We start from the raw sequence: 12,340 nt of genomic DNA, 5'->3' as shown, positions 1-12,340 counted from the left end.
TGGAAAGAGCTAGACAATTTAGAAAAGAGGCTTTTGATCAACCTTGGAGTTACAACTAACTCAGCAATTTAGATGATAAATATTATTTTGTGAAATACTTGAATTTGTCCAAATTAGAGATTCAGCTGATGCCAGTGAAGTTCCACAGTTCGGATTACTAATGAAACAGATGAAAAACTTGCATATTGGCATTTGAAGAAGTAAAAGGAACTCTTGAGAGACTTCCCTCTTCATGTTGTGGCACTCAACAATGTGAGAGTGAACCAATATTGTGTTTTAGGATTTTCACTCTTTGAAGAGCAATTTCTAGCCTTTGCCAGCTTGCAATTCCCCATCTATACTTCAGCACTCCTCACAGATACATCCCAGCCTGGTTTAGCTTCAGACAACAGGTTCTAAAGTCAAGTGAACACCTGGGATAATTCACAAGGAAGTGGCATTCAGAATTTTTAGACAACTCTAATTCTTTCATTTTCACTTCCTCAGATGAATCCTTTGAGGTCTTGGTCCTTCCCCACACAGGGATTTCTACTCAAATATTCTCCCTTCCACTGTACTTTCCTCATACACAGATAATTATCACCAATATTACAGAGTATAATATGAAATGTCTGCAGACACAGTATTTGCAAAGGCAATGATGCAGAATTTTCGGAATCCTATCCAGTTTCAGAGGACAAACTTTTCTCTACTTCAGAGCAGTGAAATTTGATTTGATTGTGCTCTTTGAATCAAATAAATGAGAAGTGGCATTTAAAAACAGTTTCTGATGATGAATGGCCTAAGTGGATTGCTGTTAAGATAGATAAAATGTCATATTCTAGGCTTCCTGGCTTGATCGATTTCAACAAGTTGGAAATAAAATACAGGAAAATCTTTATTTATGAACAGGTGGATAAAAGCACAGATCCAAAATGAAATATGACAAAGTATAAATACAATGCATACTGGTTAAAAAGTGAGAGTGCACAGTAGAGAAAATAATAATACACGTTTTACAAAAAACCCCAGTGTAACCATTGTCCCTATTGTAGCTTGGAGTATATTTTTGTCAATATGTTTTACTATCTGGTAATATTTTGATAGCTAGAGAGAAGTGAGTAAAACTCTGATCTAAAAGATTTAAGCATGTGAAATCTGAGCTAATTAATGATTATTCACTGTTCTGAATAGCCATAATTTTTTAACTAAGGACAAAAATGTTTTATTTTACTATAGATCTCTCCACAATTAGTCTTCAGGAACTTATTACAGAACGAGTAGTCAAAAATAGTGGGACTGGCTTGTTAAATAAAGGTATCTGATAATTGCTTTAAGCATCTATTAAACCTGATTTACATTCAAGGAAGACCATTACGGTATATTGGAATTGTCAGAGTTGGAAGGGACCTCTAGAGATCATCTAGTCCAGCTCCCCTGAAAAAGCACAATCCCCTAGAGCACATTACTCAGGACTGCATCCAGGAGGGTCTTGAACATTTCCAGAGAAGGGGACTCCAAAATCTCCCTGGGCAGCTTGTTCCAGTGCTTTGTCAGCCTCACCATAAAGTTTTTCCTCATATTTAAATGGAACTTCCTATGTTCCAGCTTGTGCCTGTTGCCTCTTATCCTGTCACTGGGAACTAGTGAAAAGAGTCTGGCCCCATCCTCCCTGCACCCATCCTTTAGGTACTTACAGGTATTAATAAGGTCTCCCCTCAGCCTTCTCTTCTCCAGGCTAAAGAGTCCCAGCTCTCTCAGCCTTTCCTCATAAGGGAGATGCTCTAGTCCCTCAGTCTTCTTTGTCACCCTCTGCTGGACTCTCTCCAGTAGCTCCCTGTCTCTTCTGAACTGGGGAGCCCAAACTGGATGCAGTATTCCAGCTGTGGCCTCACCAGGGCAGAGAAGAGGGGGAGAATAACCTCTGACCACCTACTGGTGACATACTTCCTTATACAAACCAGATTCCACTGCCCTCTGTGTTCTCCTTCTGAGTGCAATCAGAACATACTAATCTGACAATTGTTATTTACAAAAGTTACGAAAGTTGTTATGAAAGGTGTTACGAAAGTTCCTCAGCAAAGTATTAGGAAAGAGAATATGTGAATATGATTGTGAGTTTCTCAGCAGCAACTCTAAGTCTTTGTCTTAAGACTGTTCAGAAATATTCACTCCCTAGTCTTTTGCTGTTCAATTAACCAGGCAAAGATCTTATTTTTATCCTGAGCATATCTGCCATTTTGTTTGTTTGTTTGTTTTTGTTTTGTTTTGTTTGGAAATGCCTCAAGGGACTTGAGTTGAAGGGAGGGTAGTACATTTGGACACCACAGACAGGGAACACTGAACTACACTACACCTACCAGTGGCAGGTACAAATGCACCAGAGACACTGTAAAGAGGTAGGAACTTACTAGATTTCTGTCAAGTTTCATTCCCCACCCAAATGTCTACCAGCAGGTAAGGAAGGACACATAGACTTTTCGCTTGTACCACTCTAGCACAATAACATGCAGATCTCGGATTTCTAGACTTTACAGTGATGCTAATAAATTAATACTGTTTACAAGGAGGCCTATAAACTGGGTAGCTCCAAGACAGCTATTACATCAGTAAGGGCTAAGAGAACTTTGAATGCTACTGCTATCTGCCCCTCAGATCCACAGCAGGGTTTTAGCAGTTCATCCTTGCAGAATCTTCTCAAATTTACTCTTCTCATGACTACAGATGCTAGTGAGACAACTGACAGAGAAGCTGTAGCTGCCCCCTCCCTGGAAGTGTTCAAGGACAAGTTGGATGGGGCTTTGAGCAACCTGATCAAGTGGAAGGTACCCCTGCCTAAGGCAGAGAGGTTGGAAGTAGATCATCTTTAAGGACCCTTCCAACCTAAACCATTCTGTGATTCTATGACTGATAAACAAGGTTGTGTGTTGCAATTTGCAGTAACTATTGTTGTATGTACTCTGGCACTGTTGTAAGAAGTCTAAATCAATACTTGAAACTAAAAGAAGCATCTAAGATAGCTTATGATTCACATTAGTTGGCCAAATTTATTTCACTTGGAGTGGCAAATAAAAGGAACGTAACTTTCAATTCTCTTGATACTTTTGTATTCAAGATTTTTCCTCCTAATAAATTTTGCCCCTCCTCAGCATGAGACAGTCCAAAATAAAGTTCATCCAGTGCTGCATTGTACTGTATTATGTGATGTATAGTCTTCAGTTTGTGCACATTTGTGTATTTACATGAAAATACTATTTGTAAAAAAAATTAAGATCTGATATCTTTATTATGAGATCATCCTTAAGAGAAGGACTAGAATTATTTACAGCAATTTAACACAGCATGAAGATCTTTTTTAGTACTCGAAACTTCAGATCTAGTTTAATTGCTCCTAAAAGGATTTCTAATAGTCATAAAAGCCCCAAAAATCAAGCTCAAGCTTAAAAATTGGGTTACTTTTTAGTATTTGGAACATAACAGCCTCTTTAATCCAGTTAGATTATACTGCTTTGTTATATTGAAGTAAACTTAGTCACGTGTGAACAAAAAGGGGAAAAGATAACAGAAAATAGAGCTAGAAGGGACCTTAAGATGTCACCATTTAGTCTACCTCTAATCACACAATTTTATCTACACGATTCTTTACTGAAATGTTTTAAAAGTTAAAGTGATAGAGATTACCAAGCAGTCTAGTCCTGTTTTACTGTTCTCCCCTCTGCCCACCACTACCCCAGGCTAATGTTTTTACTAAATTTCTGTACTGAAACATCTGGCCATCATTTTTTGCTCAATGCAAAAGGAGCTTGGAGAGAAGAACAGTGCGTTGGGTAGGGTCCATCAAAGAACACATACCCAGCAGAACTATGTACCATGGTCTGTACAAATGTATTAGCCTGAAAGTATTATTTTACTTGCAGCACTATGATTGTGAAGAGCTCATCTTTGTAATTAGATATATATACAAAGTCTTGATATCTGGAGGTGAAGCTAGGGTAACTAGGATGAAATAGAGCTCAGGCAAATATACACTGCTGATGTAAATAATTTCTAGAGATTCAACTGGATAAAATAGTCCTTGCTTTACTTCCTAAAGAATTTTGCACCATGTCTGCACTGAAGTGATTGTACTGTAAGCCATAGAAGTAACAAGGACTGAACTGTGGTCCATGTTATTTTCCTGCATATCACACCAGAAATAAGTAAGAGATCCCTAAATCCCCTGTACTAGCAACCTGTGCTGTAGAAAAATTGGCTTGTAATTGAGCTGTAAATAGAAGCTGTACAGTAGACAGCATGAACTTAACAATAGAAACAAGAATAAATGATAATAAGCTTCCTTTCAAACTCACTAACTTGTTGTATATTCTGTGTCAATGGTTGAATGTACTCTTGAAATTTTCAATGAGTCTGAGTCATTATATGAATGTGAATCAGAATTGCAGAGCCTATTCCAGTTTGAATTGAGAGGTATTGTTATGAATATACAGTTACTGGGACACTCATACTATTACATGGTCACAGCAACTACGCCATAGCAGGAAAATGGACAAAGGCAGCATATATGCCCTGAAACTTGTTTTTCTCCATAAGATTTATTTGTGAAACAGGAGTTCAGCTCCCGCTGTGCCTTGGCCTTCCTGATCTCATCCCTACATAACTGGACAACATCCCTATACTCGTCCCATGATACCCATCCCACTTCCACTGCCTGTGTAGTTCCATCTTGCCTTTTAGTTTGCCCAGCAGAACTTGTTATAACTGTCGCATCAATAAATCAACTTTGCTTTTAAACTGTCTTAGTGAAAGTCCTTGTTAGGGCTTTGAGGAGGGCAAAGAGCTTCAGTGAAAGTCCTTTAGTGGGACTCTGAAGCGGCAACTTTGTGAAGCTGTCTCAGTTAAAGTCCTCTTTGGGACTTTGAGACAGGCAAACGTTGTCTTTTTTACATGACAGCTTCTCATCTCATACCCCTTAGGACAGTGAACTGCATGAGTGCATGATCACTGCAGCCCAAGCTGCCTTCAACTGGCATCCCTGATGAGTTCACTTGCATTTGTGACCATCAGGTCCAATAATGCATCCCCTCAGGTAGGCCTGCAGTTTTTTTTGTTTCAAGAAGTTGTCATTGAGGCACTCCAGGAGTCTCCTGGATTGCCTACAGCTTGTCATGTTACTTTTCCAACAGAAGTCAGGGTGGTTGAAATCCCCCAGCAGGATGAGAGCCTGTGATCACGATGTCTCCTTGAACGGAGTAAGAAGGCTCCATCGACAGGCTCCACTTGATCGGGCATCCTGTAGTAGACTCCAACCACAAGACTCCCTTTGTTGTCCCGATCCCTAATTCCTACCCAAAAGCTTTTGACCTGCTTGTGTCTATTCTGTAGGGACAACTCTTCACACTCTATCCACTTCTTTACAAAGAGGTCAACACCTCCACCCCTTCTTTCTTTCCTGTCCCTTCTGAACAGCTTGTACCCATCGATAGCCACACTCCAGTCACAGGACTCATCCTACCAAGTTTCTGTAATTGCCACTGTGTTGTAGCTTTCCTGTAGCACAGTAGCTTTCAGCTCCTCCTATTTGTTGCTCATGCTGCATGCATTGGTGTAGAGGCACTTCAGCTGGGCTGTCGGCCATGTCACCTTCTCAGAGGGACACTCTTTATTCCCCCAAGGCGTTTCATGCATGCTACCTTGCTGCCTCCTGTTACCTCAGGAGCCTCTGGCTCATCTCTGTAAGACTCTGCTGCAGTGTTCACAGCATGCCTCAGAACAACAGGTTGAAGGCCCTTACTATCACCCCATCCTTCCAAACCGGGTATATCTTTCTGCCGCTTGTCCCAGACAATCTTGATATTATTATCACTCTCCCTCTTTGCAACTAGTTTAAATCCCTGTCAACATTGCCAAGGATTGCTTCAAAGCCCTAAAATTGGGTTATTATCATGAGTGGGGGGGGTGGGGTCCAGGTAGGCAAGAGAAATGCCCTTTACATATTTCATCTTACAGTCACAGCACGGATGAAGATACGTCATGAGCAGGCCTGTGTCACTGTGGGATGTCATCTGTAACAGTAATGTTTTGCACTATTTTAATCTTTTATCATTGACTTATTTAATCTTCTTGTCAGTATATTACAGGTTTTCTGGTATTTGCAAGTCTATTTACTGCCTGGAATGGGAATCACAGACTCTTCTTTCTTTAGTAAGCACTCACTCAGCAACTCATTTTGCAGCTGAACTATATTTTTAACAAAAGCCAGACGGAACAAAAGCTAGAGGAACAAGCCCTGGAAGCCATTGCCATACGTCAACTACCTGTTTACAAAAGACAGAACTGATTGATGTGTGAGTGCTCATGCCAGACACTGTGAAACAGGGAAATTATATAGAAACAAAATTTTAAGCTTCAATGGACAATCATTGACTTTCTTTGCTTTTTCCTGTCAGGCACCACTGTCTACACTGCATATGGTTGGATAGGTCATGCACAAGAGGGCTAAATCCCAGAACCACAGAAGTGCTCTCGTTGGAAAAGGGCAGTCCAACCATTAACCTAACTCTATCACATCCAGTGCTAAAACATATTCCTAAGCACTACATCTATAGAATCCTGACTGAGCCAATCCTTATCCCGAAGTTATGGATCCGGCTTGCTGACATCCCTTACCTACATTGTTCTAACATGCCAGAGGCTGTTCACCTTGAAGACCTGCTGCAGATATGGGTACAGCTCAGTGCGAGACTTACACCCTCTGCCCCTGATTTTTGCGGGCCAGCGAGTGCTCACTGGAGGCTGCTGGAACCGTGATGCTTTCCAAGGCATGGGCCCCTCTCTCGAGGTGAACCTACTCCAGGGCATCCAGCCCTTCACAAAGAAAAGAGAACTCTCCCTGGGGCTCTCACTGGCTTCTCTTGGATCAGCTGCATCACTGCACTGGGTGCCTCGCGGTGCCCGTCTGCTCCTCTCTGGATTGGGGTTTCTGAACCCACCTCCCTTTTGATCGGCTGAGACAATGGAGGTCAGGTCTGCCCTTTCAGATCGGGACCTGTCTACCGCTTAGGACTGACGGACCCATGTAACAGGGTAACAGGGATGGTGGTGGCAGGCTACCCAAGCACTGTCTTCAACATGTGTATTGGGTGAGTAGGGGCACAAGGCAGGACTTTGTATGTGCTCTGCTGTAAAGCAGGCTGTCGCGAGCTGGTACTGGGGGGCTACCGTGACTTAGCTTCCATTCAGTCTGTCCACCCTATTGCGTCCATCCTCATCTCCCTCCTACACTCTCCCATGTGAAGCAACGATGAGAGTAAAGCTTGGTCAACATGCACGGTGAGACAGTCAGACAAGAGTTTTTACCTTCTCTAAGGATTTCCCTATTGATTCCTTAATAAGCCATAAAAAGCAAATGGAAACTGCCCTTAACATGAACAGAAATCTTGGACCTCTGCATTAAGACACTGACTACAATTTTTCTTGTCCCCTGCTTTATTCCTGTAGAGGGCAGTAGTAATTCTTCCCTCTCTGAGCAAACACATTATCTACAAGTTTCTGTTAATATTTTTACTCTAAATCACACACTTGATGAGAGGTATAAGTACTCTGAAGTAGTGCTACTTATCTTTTTTGTTAGGTGTGTACATGGTATGTCTTGCACATGTGACTGGAGTATAGTAATAACCAAGATCTGAGATCAGGAGAGAACTTCTCACATCTATGCATAACCAAACATTTTGCTTCTATTATTTCATTGTGTTGTGATATTTTGGCTCAGCAGGGAGGCATTTCTGTGAAGGCCAATAAGGTACAGAAATCCAAATTGCATATCTAATGGTCTATTTGTTCTTTAAATCTTCAAAATGAGTAGTGTGTTATTCCAAAAGTGACTTCTTTGGAATCAGTAGACTACTTACAGCCTTCAGAGGCACTCAACATGTGTAAGTATGACTGTCTGACCTGTCATGTATTATAAAAGTTTTAGTTGCATATTTTAAATAGATTAGGTATCCTAGAGGTAGCTCACATTCATACACACGCTATGATGACTAAACTTAATAGCTGTTCAATTGGCAAAATTATGTGACTTTCCAATTTTCTTTCTTAAGCTTTCTCTCTTAAATCAAACTATTCCTGCCAGTTCTAGCTTGATTACAACACACTCGTCATCGACTTGATATCTTTGTCTTTTAGTTGCCCAGCATGTCAACACGCAAATAAATTACAAGTTAATTCAGATGATAAAGCAATGTCATAGCAGAGAGATTTTCAACTAATTATTATTTTTACACTTGAGGCACTATCTCCTGTGACAATTCATTACTGTAGCAAAAGATGAGGTGAATTATTTTCAAGAAAAGTTGGAGTATATTTGACAACAAGAATATCTACCTATGCAATGATGTGATTGGTGCAGCTAGTAATGTATAATTATTTAAGTGTTGTTAAAGTATACTTGATAAGGTTCTCATTTAGGTGTAGCACATCCTTTTAAATATACTTCACTTGTTATAAAAATACTTGAAGTGTTTTTTATCCGCTCAAGTGCTACTCACTACAGGAGTTCTGGAGCTGAATGTAATACTGAAAGGCATTTTCATCAGCAAAACATTCAACAAAAAAGATGGCTAAACAAAAAGAAAGTTTAAAGTTCTTTGGTGTTTGGAATGCAGAACTCTATGTATACATTGATTTTTTGCCCAGTGAGAATCACAGTAATTCAGTTAAAATCTGCCTTTTCCTGTTAAAATTTCATTTGCCTTTCCACAGTCTTAACCTACTCTTAGCAAACCACAAGAGCATTTAACGCATAATTGGCTAAAGCACTCTTCTATCCCTTAGCTTAACTATGAAAAATATGTCATTCGATATTTAAAAAACATGGACCAGCTGTGGAATGGGACATGAGTGCACGTGGTCCGTGTGTTGCCTCATTTTAGTGTCATGAATCATACAATATGTGAACGTAATTTTCCTCATTTTCACACACACTACAGACATAAAATAAAATTTCCAAACTTGGCTGCTTTTATCAATTCTGAGAGTTGTTGAGAAAGCAACTGGCTGCAGGCAGATAGTTTCAGCTTTACTTCATGCATGCAGTTCCCTTACACAGTTTACCTTGATGGTGAACACCAACCAGTGGCAGGTATCCATCATTATTATAATTTTTAAAACTTGCCTAGTTTTGCCCAAAACACTGTAAAAGCCATAAATTTGACATACTCTTGACACCTTTGCACTACAATATGAAAAAAAATGCACAAACAAATTCCAAATCACAGCTTATTGTAAATTATGCACTTTATTTTTTTAAAACCTACACTTAATTTGCAACAATTTTAAACGCATAGCTGTTGGCATTTTTGCTTCATCTGAATAATTCTGTATGTAAACTCTGACTGCCATAATTATTACTTTTGAAAAACTTTTTCAACTACCGTGAGATTTTGTAGAATTTCATGTGGAAAATAAAGCAGGAAATTTATAAGAAAAGCTAAGAGAAAATAAGTGTTCCTCTTTGACAAACTAATATAAAACCAAAAATGCTTACCTTTGTGTTTGGGTGGCATAACTGTTATCATATGCCTCATAACTTGGATCATCATATTCACCCCCATATCCATCATCGTATCCCTAAGGGAAAAGTAGAACAACAAAGCTTAATATAGGGATAAATCAAATAATGTTATCAAGCTGTAAAGGTAACCTGCATAAACATATAGGTGCTATGTTTGCCCCATATTATGTAAAACACACAGTCTACTGATGAGAATTGAGACTCATAGTGAAGAAAAACCTCTACCTTATAAGGGTAAAAAAATCAGTTACTCAGTTAAGAACTTAGCTTATTCCTGAGAAAGAGTGGTGTATTGTCCAAACCACAGTCCTTCAGCAGAACCCACGTACACTACTGGGGTAATGAAACCAATAATTTCCTAGCAATTTGTTATAGAAATGGTACCATAAATATGTATAGTTGAAATGAGTAAATCACAGGAAAAATATATTGACTGGATGATATTATAAAGAATGTGATTGTGATAAGATAATAATATTCAGTCTATTAAAAAAACCCACAAAAAACAATCTACAAAAAGCAATCTTTGTGCATGTTTGTGAAGGAAGCAATGGGTTATGATTTTTCTAATTAACTTATATTAAGCACTTTCCTTCACTGACCCTCCCATTCTTTTTAAAGACATACTTTTCTGTGGCAAGTTAACAAACATTTTAACACAGGTTACACCCACCAAACTTAAGGGTTCCAACAGAAGGATTCAGACAAATGCTCAGTTTGCACAAGTAACTTCAGAAGCTGGTTCACCTCATCTATTGTCTGAATCTTCTACTGAGGGAGTCATGGACAACTATTATCCACTGTACCTGCTTCTGAACTAAAGAGTACTCAGAAAACAGAGAATAAATAAATAAAGGGATAATCCTAAAGATATCTTCTGGATATCTCTGGATGCTTTTCTCCATACAACAGGACAACAGAGTAGGCAAGAAATGCTATAGAGAAACACTGTTTTTTCCTCTATGAATTTTGGGAACCAATATTTTTTGTTAAATAGAAACCAAACATTTTGTAGTCTTAAGAAAATTTTCCTGTTATGGGGAGTGCTAAAGGAAACAGGCAGCTTAAAAATCTTTGACTAAGTATTAATTACAGCAGATGGCAATTCTTATTTTTTCCACAAGCTATTGAAAGTTTAGTTAGATTGAGGTAAAAGGGACAATATGAGAGTAGTCCAATAAATAATTACACTGGTAAGCTATCGTAATGACACAGGGTATAATGTTAGTTTGATACTTCATTATTTCTTCTAATTAAACACCATGATGGTACTGAACTGGGCATCAGCTGTACTCCTGGTTTAAAGAAAACATTCAAAGGAAGAAGGATTCAGTTATGTTTCCTTAGGTCAAACATAGTAAATTTGCCTGTTCTTCTGGTCTTCTACCCAGCAATGATGGTGAGTGTGGATTCCAGGTGGAAGACTTCAACCCTGCAGGAAGGATGGGGTGCAGACTTCAGATGGTGATGCCACCTTCTCAGGCACCTGGATCAGTCTGCAGTAAGGGAAAGCATTTCTGGATAGGGAGGGGACAGTCCCATTTTGAGACTGGGGAATGGCCTATCCCATAATCTGAAGTCCACACAACCCTCATGTTGTGAGCCAAGGCCAGCAGGGCTATCAGCTGTCAGGATGCTTTATGACTTCCCCCACAGTTTGGAGGGGATGTTAAATGAAGAGGAAGCCACAGGGAGACCCAGAATTATTTTAACAACTGAAGATCTGACTTACCCATGGACCCTAACTCAGCGTGCGGCTTATAATATTAGCTCCATTGACCCCATTTTCTAGAGGAGAACCGAGCATCCAGTGAGTGGACCACTCTAAACTTCTGGAAAATATCCAAAAGGTTGCCACAATTCAAATGATTTATGAACACGATTTGGTGCTGAATCAGGATAGTCCTTTTGGTCTCCGAGTGAATCCAGATAGAATGAATGTTTTAATCAGGGGACTCCCTGAGTCACTTACAAATGTGGCCATCCAAATTAAAGATAAAATTAGAAAGGCAGGTGGCAGAGGGTAGACCTGGTCTGATCTGGCTAGGGAATTGACAGATTACAGCAGGACTTATGGTCCACCCAAACCTGAATATTCTTATAAGCCTCCTGTGGTCAGACAAGTTACTCAGCCCTCATATGCTGATGCGGCTGCTATGCCACCCCAGAACCCTCCTCCTCCTTAGCAGCAAAAGGAATCACGGGGTGACTGGACAGTCGTGAACAGAGGTAAATGGAACAGAAAGCCAAACAGCACATGTAGAAGCCAACATCCTGAAAACAAAGATGCTTCATCTCGAGGTGACATGGGGCCAGACACTAAGCTTAAGGAGGAAGCCAAGCGTATAGGCATCCCACCTCAGATTTTGACTAAGAATTATTCCTACAGTCTCCTAAAACCAGAGAAATGGCCTAGAAGGTCTAATTCAAGGTCTAATTCCAGGGAAAGATGCAACAAGTCAGGAAACTAAATAGCCCTCCTTCTGCATTCATGAGCTCTAAGTTAGGGTGGTAACTAGTAGGGGCAATGCATAACTTGTTGCCCATCCTTCCTGCCTTGTATCACATCTGTTGTTTTGCTTTCATTTGTCCTTGAGCAGCAGGCCTGTTTTAGCCCGTTAGCTGGGAATAATCAGCAGAAGGCCTTTGCTGACTTAATAGGCATTTTGTTTAGACTTCGGTGAGGAAGAAGAACCGTTTCCCACACCTCATCATCTTCCATTTCAGGTGTGAGTGCATCAGTTTGACTTGGCTTTACTAGTATAAACTCACAGCAAAAGGTAGAGT

The 12,340-nt window shown here is 39.9% G+C and overlaps 1 protein-coding gene across 4 annotated transcripts in view; it reads right to left on the bottom strand.

Moving 5' to 3' along the window:
• Positions 1-12,340, bottom strand: part of KHDRBS2 (KH RNA binding domain containing, signal transduction associated 2) — a 346,911-nt gene that overhangs the window by 54,153 nt on the left and 280,418 nt on the right. For all 4 annotated transcript variants that reach the window (XR_007889030.1, XR_007889031.1, XR_007889029.1 and 1 more), the window contains exon 7: positions 9,527-9,609. Coding sequence is in view for 1 of the 4 variants with exons in the window: in XM_051614663.1 (XP_051470623.1) it covers positions 9,527-9,609 (83 nt within the window). In the remaining 3 variants the exon portion in view is untranslated. The remainder of the gene's footprint in view (positions 1-9,526; positions 9,610-12,340) is intronic.

This window comes from Apus apus, chromosome 3 (assembly GCF_020740795.1).
Source record: "Apus apus isolate bApuApu2 chromosome 3, bApuApu2.pri.cur, whole genome shotgun sequence".
Classification (NCBI taxonomy): domain Eukaryota; kingdom Metazoa; phylum Chordata; class Aves; order Apodiformes; family Apodidae; genus Apus; species Apus apus.
This window is presented reverse-complemented; position numbering and strand designations above follow the sequence as displayed.